Here is a 13480-nt window from a genome sequence, read left to right as displayed (position 1 = left end):
ATAACTGTTTTCTATTTTAACATATTTGAAAGTGTAATTGATTCCTGTGATGGCTAAGCTGAATTTTCTTCAGTGTCACATGATCCTTCAGAAATCATTCTAATATGACTGATATGCTGATTATGTCCTCAATTATCAGTGTTGAAAACACGTGCTGCTTAATATTTTTGTGGAAACCGTGACACATTTTCTTCAGGATTCTTTGATACAAATAAAAGCTTAGAATATTTTTTTAATATGAAACTGAAATCTTTTGTAACATTATAAATGTTTTTACTGTGACTTTTGATCAATTTAATGCATAATTTCTGAATAAAAGTATTAATTTCTATAAAAAAAAATTGTACCAACCCCAAACTTTTAAACAGTCGTGTATATTTTCCTGTGGCCTGATTTTGATGTGCAGACTTGACCAGACTTCACATACCGTTTCTCCCTTGGGTCCTGATGATCCCTGGGGTCCTGGCATGCCTCTGTCTCCCTTCTCTCCTTGTTCTCCAGGAGGCCCAATCAGACCAAGCATACCTGGATGACCCTTCTCACCCTTAGCACCAGGGTCACCACGAAGACCAAGTAAACCTGGAGGACCCTGTGAGAGGAGGGGAAAGCATTTTAGTATTGAATATATATGCATATATTACATTACATGAAATTATAATAGTAGTTCCCTTCTAAGTGTAACTGTTTCAGGAATCAATACCTATATATTCAATACTCAATCCATTACTGTATTTTTGATAATGCAGGAGGTCTCACCATAGGTCCAGGGGGTCCTTTCTGGCCAGCAGCACCTGGAGAACCTTGCTCACCCTGTTTATCAGAACATAATTTGAATAAATACGACATAACTTTTACAGGAAAGAAACAATTCTGATTGGATAACTGTCATCTCATACCACTGATCCAGGCAACCCTCTTAGACCTTCAGTTCCTGGTTTTCCTGGTTGACCCTGTGCCCCCACGGGGCCGGTCTTTCCTGGAGGGCCAAGGGCACCTGAATCGCCCTAGAAAAAACAGAAAGATTACAGGAGGAAAAGAACTACTGAAAGTCTGTTGTATTCTTTCTCAATTCTATAGTCTTACCTTGCTTCCTTTCTCTCCTTGACGACCCTCTGGTCCCCTTGTACCTAGAGGACCCTAAAATATGAACATTAACACACAATTAGAGTCCAGAAATATGCATTTTTATAAGATCCTCTATAATATTTATTGTATATCAAATATGTAAATGTAATATTACAAATGTCTCTCTTCTAGGTCAAGATCAAGGCGCTCTTACTCTCTTTCCTGGAGGTCCAGGTGGTCCGTTCTCACCAGTTGGTCCAGGTGAACCCTAAAGAAAATACAACATGTTGATAAAGACCTCATAAGGCTCAGTATGCATAAGGAAGATGTGCACTTCATAAACAGGAAAATGATCACTCACAGCATCTCCTTGTTCTCCGTCCTCTCCTCTGTCACCCTTTGCACCATCTTGGCCCTGTAAGAGGTCAGAAAGAAAGTCAAAAACATTTTGTTGGAACACTGAGCAATGATGAATCATATACTATAATAAGACCAGGAACATGAATGAAGAATGTACAAAGGATCTAATTCACGCTGACTTTAAGTCTGTATTAGTATATAACTGGGAATAGTTCTACTCACTCGTGGTCCAACTTCACCAGGCGGGCCAGGATCACCAGGGAAACCAACAGGACCCTTAAAAATACAAATATCAGCTGCTGAAGAGTCACAGATAGACCTATCTCTTGTTTATCATGTTTAATACATACAGGGTTTCCTTTGGGTCCATCATCTCCAGTAGGTCCCTTTCCACCAGCAGGACCAGCGGTGCCAGGCTGCCCAGCCTCTCCCTTCTCACCACGCTCTCCTCTCGGGCCCTGTCATTGGATAAGCAAACCAATGAAATGTTAGCTGTGATTATATCTACTAAATGAATAAATATAAATGTGAGTATTTAATTATCACCATTTTTCCTGGCTCTCCACCAACACCAGGTGGTCCAGATTCACCAGGCTCACCCTACCAATACAAATAAAAAGACGTCAAGTGCCATTCATCAGAACAATCATATAGTTGTCATCCATGCACGAAGTTGAATTCTTTTATACTTGCCTTCTCTCCCAAGGGACCTGGATTACCCAAACCTCCTGGAGGACCTTGAGGACCCTGCAAAACGAACGATATGCATGAAACAAAACAATGCCATTATACAAAATTAACTGACCACAGTATGCCATGATTGACCCATTTTAATCAAGTATTAGAGATAGTCAATGCATAGTGATTATAAAACATATAATAATGAATGGTTATAATTGGTAGTTTATTATTTATGGTGCAAATTAATTTACTTACGTCAGCACCATTAGGACCAGCTGGACCACGTGGTCCTGGGGGACCAGGAGGACCCTACAGTAATACACAACCAGAAAAGATTAGGAAATACATTCATTCTAATCGTGATTCAAAACACTAGAAGATCATATGCTGCATTATACATAACAACGGCACTTATTGATTTCCTTAACTCTCTTCAAATCAAAATATTAAGACTCACCAATGGTCCAACATCTCCTGTCTCTCCCTTTTCTCCAGATGTGCCTGGCAAACCCTAATGAACATGAATGAAGTGTAAATTATAACTAATGCATCCTGTGTGTAGAATTGAATTGGTATGAGTGAATGAAACAAGATTTGAATGCCATACCTGTAGTCCAATGGGGCCTGGAGGCCCGGGGAATCCTCTTGTCCCTTCATCTCCCTTAGTGCCAAACGGTCCCTGCTGACCTCTCGCACCTGTCTCACCATCAGCACCCTGAGTAGAGATGATGAGATTTGAAATGGGCTTGATCACAAGCACTTGTTATAAAAACCTATGAATGGTACCATGAATTTGTAATCCCATTTGCTTCCATCAAAGTGCAATGTAAGCATTTCTTTAACATGTAATATGTGTGAATATGCATGATATTCATGAAATTTCTTTCACACTTACAGCTGCACCAGGCTGTCCAACAGGACCCATTGCCCCAGGTGGACCAGGAGGACCCTGTAAATATGCAAATAATTGATTATAGATTGATATTTTGCTCATCAAAACAAGGATTTGTTGCTTTAAGTGAAAGCTAATTTCCTTACATGTTCTCCTTTGGATCCTTTCCCTCCCTTTTGTCCTGGCTCTCCAACCTCACCCTATACAAAGAACAATGCAGAATTCATTTTTTGACAAGGACATCCATTTGAATGTGATGATTTGAGATCAAGATATGCAGAGGTCACGGACCTTGTCTCCATCCTCTCCAGAAGTACCTGGAGGTCCAGCAGGGCCGGGGAGACCAACTGGGCCTTGGATGCCATCGCGACCAGCTGGACCAATTGGACCTTTCTCTCCCTGTAAAACAGGATGGTCTTGTGTGACGGCCCTATAAATTAAACTGTATTAGAGATCTGGTTCAAACTTACAGTAGACACTTACTGGCACTCCTTTCTCTCCTGAAGCTCCAGGGGGCCCCTGAGGTCCAGGACGTCCAGGTGGGCCAACAGGACCAGCAGTGCCAGCACCTCCTCTCTCCCCAGATGAGCCCTGCATAGAAATTCAGTTAGTTGAAAAGCCAACATATGAATTCCTCAAAAGTGATAAAATATATTTTTCATTGTAACATTTTCATAACAATTAAAGGCACACTATGCAAGATTTGTACCTTAATATAACAGCTTTGAAATAATTTTGATGGTAAACAAACTCATAGTAGGGCGAATCATTCCGCTGGCAAAACCAGCAATGCAAGTTTGAGAGGTGGCGCCACGACAAATCTTGCGAGAATCACAACTTGCTTTACGGCACAACGTCACATACATCGACAACATATGAAGTAGCCTCTAAGGAAGACACTAACACGCATTTCAGACGTGAATCATGGCAGAGTCGATGAAGAAAACTAAGCAAGTGCGGTCGCAAGAGTCAAGGAAAAGGAAACTAGAAACTATCTACGAAGGTAACGTTAAAAACAAGTACTCCACACTGACTCTAGGGGTCACTGTTTGAGAAAAACGGAAACTGCATAGTGTGCCTTTAAGAACTTAAGGAATTATCTTAAGCCCACTGTAATGCACTGTACAATTGTAAACATACATCATGTTTGTATTTGTTGTGCTACTCTTCATTTAAGCGGATTTAAACAAGGCAAATGTTTTTTATGATGCAATACAAAACATCTTAATGTTTCTTAAACATGCAAATTTTTGTCATGCAAAATATAATAATTTTTTTTCCTGTTGAAATATGGGAGATTTGTGACATACGCCTATTCATGAGTCAGTATAGAACTGATCTAATCAAAGTCTGTACTCTACTCATGATCATTTGATGATCTGTCTAATATGAGCAACATACAGCAGGTCCAGGTGGTCCAGCAGGGCCTTCATTTCCTTTCAGTCCTCCAGTTCCCTATGGAAATACACAGGTAGAGCTCAGTTATTAGGTGTAAAAACATGTGGAGATTTAAAGTTGGTTGACCAAACATAGATAAAAAAGGTTTTACAATCTAAAATTCACTGGTAAGAATGAGCAGGTCTTATTACCGGAGTTCCTGGCAGTCCTCTTTCTCCTGGGAATCCTCTCAGTCCAGGGGGTCCGTCTTTACCGGGGCCGCCAGATGGACCGGGATCTCCTTTGGTTCCCTCTTTACCAGAGGGCCCAGGAAGGCCTTGCTCACCAGGTGGTCCTGGGGGTCCTGAGTGGCCACGCTCACCCATCTGACCAGTCTCACCAGAGGGACCCTAAACAAGAACTAGATTTGAGTAACGCTTGCGTAGTTCAATACATTTCTCAATTGATTTTAAAGATTTATTGATCTTTAAGGAATTGTATTAATTTGTGAGAGGAAATCCATATTGCCTCTACCTACAAAGAAGCAATATGGAAGCCTCTACCTCTGATGAAATTACAAAACTCACCTGTGGTCCAACCACTCCTGGTGGCCCAGGTGGTCCAACTTTGCCTTGGAAACCCTACGAATACAATGAAAACGGAAAAATTAATTTTGCTCCACAATTAATCTCATCTTGATCTCAGTGAATGTTGTAAGTTAGATGCACAAAAACAAAAAATACGTACAACTTCGCCTCTCTGTCCAGGGTGTCCAGGCAGTCCATCTTTCCCTGGAGGTCCCTTCAAAAACCAATCGACATATCAATAAGAAATAGACACAAACTTAAGTTGTAAGCATCAGATCCAACTAATAAACTGTAACTTACAGGAGGCCCCTTTGGCCCAGGGAATCCATTTGCACCTTGAGGTCCGGTTAATCCCTGAAAAAAAAGAGGAAACATTACTAATAAAATAAAGATGAACCAAAAATCTAGGCTGGTTTTAAAGGGTTTAAATAAATACAATCAAATTTTAAATAAACATACTCTCTCTCCAGGTGGTCCTGGAGGCCCGTCACTGCCTGATCCGCCCTGAAACATCAGAATGAATCGGTTGTGTACACATAATCTATAATTGTTGGCAATTACAAGATTTAATTAATTTTTTGAGAATAATTTCACTTAAATGACGCTCATACCTTAGCACCTGGTTTTCCTGTTGATCCTCGGGGTCCCCTCTGCCCTCTGGGACCCTAAAAATAAAATAATTGTTTTACAAGTGAACTGATCTGAAATCAGATATCTGCTTGAACAAATCTAACAACAAGAAGTTTAATCTACAGTGTCAACATATCAAACCATCTCAAATCAAATGAATGCAAAAAGTGTGTGTTTATAAAGAGGAGCAGAATAAGATAAGAGTTGAGATGATTTATTAAAACAGGCCCTTACTGTTGGCCCTCTTAGTCCTCTTGGTCCAAGTTTTCCGATCAAACCCTGGAAAGAAAAGAATCGATTCAGAATTTTTCAGCATCATCAATTATTTTCTAAAGGAAGATAGCCTATGTGATACTATTTAAATTATTAATGTAAATAAAGGACTTTCTCAGCTTTGACTTAAATGCAGATGTCGCATTGACATCGCTCTGACACATCGCTTAGTCTAAAATAAAATCTTACTCTTGCGCCTTTCTCGCCATTTGTACCAGGGAATCCTGGGAAACCAAGGGAGCCCTAAAAACACAAGCATTATAATACAAAAAATGCATTAAATTTGATGAAATACTTGGCTGTATATTGCACGATGCGTCAAAACCAATATTATTTTTGTTTACCTTAATTCCTTGTCTTCCGGGATAGCCAGGAAGTCCAGGCACACCAAGTTTACCCTGGATTGGCATAATATAGAATGATTTAACACAACTTTAGACCAGCAATATATCATTATAACAATATACATTACTGTCAGCATCAATGGTAATACAAAAATAGCTAAAATGATATATAAAATGATTGTCTCCTCCAGGCTGGACTACTGTAATGCGCTCCTTATTGGGATCTCTAGTAAAAGCATTCAGCGACTTCAATATATCCAGAATAGCGCTGCCAGGATCCTGATGAGGGTGCGCAAGCATGATCACATCACCCCCATCCTGAAATCTCTTCACTGGCTCCCTGTCCCATTCAGAATTGAATATAAGGTTTCCCTCCTCACCCATCAGTGCATTCACGGACATATGCCCCCCTTTACCTACAGGAACTCCTTACTCACCAGACCTCCTCACGCATTCTCCGCTCTGCAAACACAAACACCCTCTACACCCCCAGAACCAAGCTCTGCAGCATGGGTGACAGGGCCTTCTCATCGGCTGCCCCGAGGTTGTGGAATGCCCTCCCTGATCAGCTGAGGGCCCCACAGACTACAGATGTTTTTAAACGAAACCTAAAAACGCATCTTTTTAAAAAAGCTTTTCACTAAATGAATTTCTTTAGGTTTAACTATTTTTAAATCTTGATTTTTTTTTATTAGATTACTATATGCTCTGTAGCACTTTGAGATTGCCTTAATGTAAAGTGCATTACAAATAAAATGTATTATTATTATTATTATATACGGAACAAAATCAGCAATCACCTCTCAGTTTATATAATCAAACTAACCTTCTCTCCCAACACGCCGATAGGTCCAATTTCACCAGGGGGGCCGAAACGACCCTTTGGCCCTTCAGGACCGTCCTCTCCTCTCGGGCCGGGCACTCCCACCTCTCCCTGTTGGTGCACAACACATCTTACTGGGCCGTTGAAATGCGTCAATAGAGTCAAGTGCTTCTACTGTGGGCCTGCCAGCTGAAGCAACTCTGGACTGCACCATTTTACATTTGTGCTAAATCACATGCTATTTGAGGAGTTTCTATCCAATGATGTTTTGTATAAGACGTACCCTCTCTCCCTTCACACCAAAGTCTCCTTTGATTCCAGGGAATCCATCCTCTCCCTGAAAGGAAGAAAAAGTTATTTAACACCGACCACTGAACCTGTACCTTTGGCACAAACAGGTCACAATTACTGAAATATTTTGTAACGACAATAAATTTGACTTATGTTTTTGACCAAAAACACTCACCTTCTCTCCTTTGTGGCCTTTCAGTCCACGGATACCTTGAGTTCCCTGTGAATGTCACAAAATATAATAATAATATTCAGTCTGATTTTCAGTTATTCAGTCAGTCTCAATTCAATTATGATCTTACTCGAGATATCAATAGCCATTACAAAAAGTCCAATGCATAAAAAATGTCTATAGACAGAATTGTTTCTAAAAATGACAAAGACACCAGGTGACCAAATGATCATTTTTAATGATTAGTCTTAATAATATTTACACAGATTTAATTTCCAGTGAAAAATTATCACAACAAAACAACAAAAGCTACCAGTATTGAACAAAGTAAAGAATATATATATTTTACCTTGATTCCCCGAGGGCCAGGATAGCCAATAGACCCCTGAGGACCATTAGGACCCTAACAATATATGAACATGGAAAATAAACATCAAAATATGAACACACTGGAATTTGTGGGAACATGTGCATGTCTGTAAATCCTAGATATATGACATAGTGAGACAGTTTCATATATTATCTCTTTGTACTGAAGGCTAATGTCATTGCTGATTACACTCAGTGAACTGTTCACAAATACAAAAAGTATACAAATAGTTGAGGCACAAATTACCTTTAATATATGAAGGTATATATAGAATATACTTAGTATTATGATATGACCTCACCTGATTTCCTTTGGTTCCACCAGGGCCTTCCTTTCCGGGATGACCCTGTGGGAAGAACACGTACGGCATTCATCACCACAGGTAATAACATATATTTTTGCTGTCTTCTGTAATAATTTTTGTTTTGCCACATTAAGTAAACTGACAACTGGTCTAAAGATATTAATTCACATAAACTGAAAGTCATTAACACACCAAAGAGGCAAAATAAAATCATATCTTGCACTTACGGGAGGACCGTCCGCCCCGGGCATTCCTGGTAGACCTGGCTTTCCTGTGGGTCCCTATTAGAAGACAAACAAAACGGCAGTATAATTCCATTAAATTCCATTAAATATAATTGATGATCTCATCTCAGCATAAGACTGGATGTGTAAGTATGTTGAATCTTTTTTATCAAATGCAGACATTAAAGTGGTCAAGCACACATTCTGTAAAGTGCCTTCTTTGATTATTAAAAATGATTGCTTTGTGTTCTTCAATCATAAAAAAACACTCACTTTCTCTCCTGGCGGTCCATTGGGACCCTGTGGCCCTGACGTTCCCTGTTGCACAGAAAAGCATTAATATTAAATACACTTCACTATGATTTTACACATTTGTCATTAAATTTGTCATAAACTTCATTGCTCACCTGTGTTCCTGGAGCCCCCTGCTGTCCTGGAGGACCAGGCTCTCCTTGGGGTCCCTTAAAAGAGGGAAGAGGACAATTAGAATGAGGACAGATATTTAATGTTGATTACGTTTTATGAATATTAGCCTATTACGTAAATATGCCAATTATTACATAATTTTAAACCAAATTGGCATCTAGAATAATGTCAGAGAACTCTGACTATTTACTGACCAAGTTTCCTTTTGGACCATGTGGACCATCATTTCCGCGAACACCCTGGCAAAGGCAGATAATAATATGGAGAAATGAAAGAAAGATCGATCTGGATATCCATGTACAAATATTTATTTTTCAAATCTTCAATTTTATGATGGTTTGTTTATGAAGTTGCTGTGCAACCTTAGCAATTATAATATTGACACAAAAGACCCGTTTTAACACTTTGCTAGTATTTGTAGCTTCGGATGAATACTCACAGGAGGACCAGGAAGTCCAGAAGGCCCTTTAGGCCCCAGCAAACCACGGGGCCCCTACAAAATAAGAAAAAGGTTAATCAAAGAACACACAATGAAATCCAAGTAAAACACAGATCTTTATGTATTTTAAACTGGAGAGCAAATCCATATTATACAGGCCATATTATATTATACACTGTCATATCTGTGTGCAGTGTCTGAGAAACAGAAACACCCACCGGTTCGCCGGGAAGACCTCTGGGTCCGACGTCTCCATCATCTCCCTGACAACAGTCAAGAAGAAATAGGACAATTAAAAAAAATCACAACTGTTTTTTTATGCTTTATGAAGATGATGATGATAGATATAAAACAAATACAATCAAATATCAAGAGAATATTTAGACAACATATAATAATATTCACTATTGTTAATTTACTGTAACAGCACAGAGGTTAAAAAAAAAAACTCTTTACCCTCTCTCCGTCCTCTCCAGAGGGTCCTGGGGGTCCCATTCCTCCAGTTTGACCCTGTAGAAAACATTAAACATTTTAATATTTAAACATCCAATAGCTACATAACAAATTCCTGAAGCCCTGAAACATGGCTTATAATTAACATTAATAATGAAGTTCATGAATTTCAATGAATGTTAGCCCTTACCCGATAACCCTTGTCTCCAGGCAAACCAGGAAGGCCATCAAAGCCACGGTCACCCTAATATAGAAAAACACACACATATATATAAATAGCTGAATAACACACAGAACACAACTTAAACAAAAATGGCTAAAATATCCAACCTTAATTCCAGACTCTCCTGGCATTCCTCTGGCTCCATCAGCACCAGCACGACCCTGCAGGACACATCATATATAAGCAAATTAGTGCTAATATGGTGTTAGGAAGCTCAGGGTAATTGCCAAGTTATTATGATGTTCTGATCCTTAGATATGGCCTGTGTCGATGTAAATCAATGGGTTTTTTTCTTTTTTTTTATTAGTCTGGAACACTGTATTGGACTCACTCTCCGTCCAGCTTTACCAGGAGGACCAGATAATCCTTGAGGACCTCTGGGACCCTGCAAAAACACAATTTTATACAAGATATATGAACGTTCCTCCGGTCAGAGCATATCAGGATGGCTCAATGTCTGGCAAATGTTCTTGAAGACAAGACTAACAATTATAATAACACAGAAACACAAATGCAGAACCCCTTACCTGAGGACCATGGTCCCCACCCTCTCCCTTTAAGCCAGGACTTCCAGGTGTTCCCTATTTAAGAACCATATAACAATATCACACTGATTAACACTGATAACGCACTTGGCAAAGAACATATAAAACTGTAACAGACATTATATATATATATATATATTCCATTTGTTTATTTTTGTTTAGTTCTTTTACCACAGGTCCAGGACGGCCAGTGTAACCCATTGGCCCTGGTGGACCTTTCAGAGCCATCTAGACAGAAGAAAACTCCATTAATTATAAATGAAGATGTATAAAGTTAGACCTCAATGTGAAAAAGCTGTATATAAATGTTAAATGATTGTTATATGACAGGTTCAACTAACCCGAGCCTGAGACAGAATGGCTTGAACTTGCGTCTCCATTGCTGCGGCAACAGGCCCTTTTTCGCCACCACTCTGTCCAAAACGGAACTGCAAGAACAGAAAAGAGGTTTGCAAATCAAGAACCAACTTGGACTATCTTGTATGTGGGAGCTCAGTGGGAGCTGGGTAGGAATAAAGTCATATATGGCATCCTTGACAGTAATGGTATAATGGTGACATCTAGTGGTGAGATGACTTTATGAACACTGAGAATAAGAACGAGGAAAGAAGACTTACAGGAAGCATGACAGAAGTTCCAGGAGGTCCTGGGACACCGTCCGCTCCAGGTAGACCAGCCTTACCAGTAGGACCCTACAGAAACAACCACTTTGTTTAATTAAAATGCTTTCAATTATAACTACATACTCGTGAACTTGGAAAAACTTAGGGAAAAAATGAGCACCACAATGTATGTATAATATTTCTAATTAGCATACTCAAAAAACTAAAGCGTAATCTTCATAAACACACAAAAAAATGTCTACTCACCCTCTCACCAGGATCACCAACAGAACCAGGGGGTCCTTGAGGGCCAGCGGAGCCAGGGAGACCCTAATGCAGAGAGAAAATTGCATAAATGAGAGTTTATAAACTACAATTGTGAAGCATTATTTTTACCATAACATTTTACTAGCATTTAGTAACAAGTAACTTCTGCTAACTCGCACTGGGCCCTGCCCCAAGTTTGGGATGGCCCTGTGTAGTAAATCCTAGGGTGAATTCAGGTTGAGTGGGACACTTTAATGCCATTGAAATGACTGAGGAAAAAGTGGCCAAATCAACCTGAATTCACCCTATATGAGGAAGAGGGAAAATAAATCGCAATAGGCTACTCAATATGGAGACCTAGGATAGGAAGTTCTACGGTTCAGTTAAAAAAGGAATAGGAATGGTAATTGATCATAAATTCACTGGAAACAATAAAAGTGAACATACTGCTGGTCCTTCTGGTCCAGGTGGGCCTTCAATCAGCATGCCCTGTGAGAGTGAGAGTGGTAAAATTAAGAAATTAAAGACAGAAACAATATATTTTAGAAAAGACGTAAACATGCAATAAATCAAAATGTTATTCTGTAGCGCCCTCTGGTGGTCTGGGTGAATTGCATGTCTTAACAGGTTTAATAGTTTTATTTACAATTTCCAAATGTTAACCTTTATCATAATGGTTTTGGCTAATGATTTGACTATGGAATTATGATGCTTACAGGTTCAAGGACAGCAGGCTCTCCCTTCTCTCCCTTCAGGGCTCGCACGGAGGCCTGAGGAAAACAGATATGTAACCCAAAACAGAGCCCAGTCAATATACAAAAAGATGAAACCAATCGTCCAAGATGTTCAGATAGTGACTGAGCATTGTACACCCACCTACATTATAACCCTTGAGTGGTTATGAATGTGACTCATAACTTTCCGTAAACCACTGAAACTCCTTGATTCGCCTTGATGGACAATTTATTTTATAAGGAAGTCAAGTAAATACTTAGCTGACAAAGCAGGCTTATAATGCCGCTAATCTGCTGTTGTGAGGCCATCCATCTAAATGCTGCACATTAGAGACTGAAGTAATCACTATACATTTTTGTTTTTGTATTTATAGCAGATAAGGATCTACAAGTCTACAGCACATTAATACATACTGAAGAACTTGGTGCTGAAGTCAAGCTCAAACAGTCGTGGTGCCTCCCAAGAAGATATACTGCTGTTCAATGCTGATCGAGATTAAGGCTGGTCTCAGATCAGCATTAGAGCAGCCGAGTCAACCAATATTGATGGAGCTATACTAAACTAAGCACTCTATGCAGACTTGCAGAGGAATCTTGAGCAAAGGGGGCAGTGTTCAAGTCTTGTTCGCTGACAGGGGAACTATTTCCTGTTGATGACATAACTTGCTAACTCATTACTCTCTAAACAAACTTGATTTAGTCTTAGGTAAAAAGATACTGCAAATTAGTCAACTCTTTTGGAAATTAAAGTTCTCTTCCAAAACCTAGTGCGCTGCCTTGCTGTGTGCCTACCAATGTTATTATTGTTAAAGGGATAGTTCACCCAAAAATGAAAATTCTGTCATAATTTACTCAACCTTATGTTGTTCCAAACCTGTAATTTCTCTTCTGGTGAACTAAAAAGATTTTTGGTTACCAGACATTTGACAGTAGCCATTGACTTCCATTGTATTTTTTTTTTTTTTTTCTACTATGAAAGTTAATGGCTACTGTCAACTGTCTAGTTAATGACATTCTTCAAAATATCTTCTTTTTATTTCAACAGAAGAAAGAAAATCATACAGTTTGGAGTAAATGATGACCGAATACATTTTTTTGTGTGAACTAACCCTTTAACTAAAGTAAAAATCATTGCCGTTAATTGAAATACAGGTTCATTGAAACAAAAAATATTAGATGAAAAACTTAAACAAAAAAATCTGAAATCTTGTCACGGCAGATAACTGAAACAACAGAAATATATATTTTTAAATGACAAACTAAATATGAAATATGAATATAAAAACGAATTCAAAATATTAATAAGTACTATAATAGTATATAAACAATACTAAGATAACACTGCCTACAAAACCCAATAAACTGATAAAGCGCTCGTCATGTTAAGATTTAACTCAC

General features: G+C 39.0%; 1 protein-coding gene across 9 annotated transcripts in view; it reads right to left on the bottom strand.

Moving 5' to 3' along the window:
• The window catches only part of col11a2 (collagen, type XI, alpha 2), a 34923-nt gene that overhangs the window by 4161 nt on the left and 17282 nt on the right, over positions 1-13480 (bottom strand). For all 9 annotated transcript variants that reach the window (XM_084423452.1, XM_084423454.1, XM_084423455.1 and 6 more), the window contains 49 exons: positions 12065-12118; positions 11796-11837; positions 11349-11411; positions 11097-11171; positions 10821-10907; positions 10651-10707; positions 10462-10515; positions 10266-10319; positions 10042-10095; positions 9902-9955; positions 9715-9768; positions 9477-9521; positions 9259-9312; positions 9014-9058; positions 8801-8854; positions 8667-8711; positions 8397-8450; positions 8167-8211; positions 7845-7898; positions 7499-7543; positions 7316-7369; positions 7036-7143; positions 6210-6263; positions 6055-6108; positions 5827-5871; positions 5574-5627; positions 5422-5466; positions 5263-5316; positions 5123-5176; positions 4963-5016; positions 4588-4785; positions 4400-4453; positions 3482-3589; positions 3290-3397; positions 3145-3198; positions 3002-3055; positions 2714-2821; positions 2564-2617; positions 2362-2415; positions 2119-2172; positions 1972-2025; positions 1776-1883; positions 1648-1701; positions 1427-1480; positions 1280-1333; positions 1084-1137; positions 897-1004; positions 757-810; positions 428-589 (listed from right to left, as the gene is read on the bottom strand). In XM_084423452.1, the coding sequence (XP_084279578.1) occupies positions 428-589; positions 757-810; positions 897-1004; positions 1084-1137; positions 1280-1333; positions 1427-1480; positions 1648-1701; positions 1776-1883; positions 1972-2025; positions 2119-2172; positions 2362-2415; positions 2564-2617; positions 2714-2821; positions 3002-3055; positions 3145-3198; positions 3290-3397; positions 3482-3589; positions 4400-4453; positions 4588-4785; positions 4963-5016; positions 5123-5176; positions 5263-5316; positions 5422-5466; positions 5574-5627; positions 5827-5871; positions 6055-6108; positions 6210-6263; positions 7036-7143; positions 7316-7369; positions 7499-7543; positions 7845-7898; positions 8167-8211; positions 8397-8450; positions 8667-8711; positions 8801-8854; positions 9014-9058; positions 9259-9312; positions 9477-9521; positions 9715-9768; positions 9902-9955; positions 10042-10095; positions 10266-10319; positions 10462-10515; positions 10651-10707; positions 10821-10907; positions 11097-11171; positions 11349-11411; positions 11796-11837; positions 12065-12118 (3213 nt within the window). The remainder of the gene's footprint in view (positions 1-427; positions 590-756; positions 811-896; positions 1005-1083; positions 1138-1279; positions 1334-1426; positions 1481-1647; positions 1702-1775; positions 1884-1971; positions 2026-2118; positions 2173-2361; positions 2416-2563; positions 2618-2713; positions 2822-3001; positions 3056-3144; positions 3199-3289; positions 3398-3481; positions 3590-4399; positions 4454-4587; positions 4786-4962; positions 5017-5122; positions 5177-5262; positions 5317-5421; positions 5467-5573; positions 5628-5826; positions 5872-6054; positions 6109-6209; positions 6264-7035; positions 7144-7315; positions 7370-7498; positions 7544-7844; positions 7899-8166; positions 8212-8396; positions 8451-8666; positions 8712-8800; positions 8855-9013; positions 9059-9258; positions 9313-9476; positions 9522-9714; positions 9769-9901; positions 9956-10041; positions 10096-10265; positions 10320-10461; positions 10516-10650; positions 10708-10820; positions 10908-11096; positions 11172-11348; positions 11412-11795; positions 11838-12064; positions 12119-13480) is intronic.

This window comes from Rutilus rutilus (assembly GCF_951802725.1).
Source record: "Rutilus rutilus genome assembly, chromosome: 11".
Taxonomy (NCBI): Eukaryota; Metazoa; Chordata; class Actinopteri; order Cypriniformes; family Leuciscidae; genus Rutilus; species Rutilus rutilus.
This window is presented reverse-complemented; position numbering and strand designations above follow the sequence as displayed.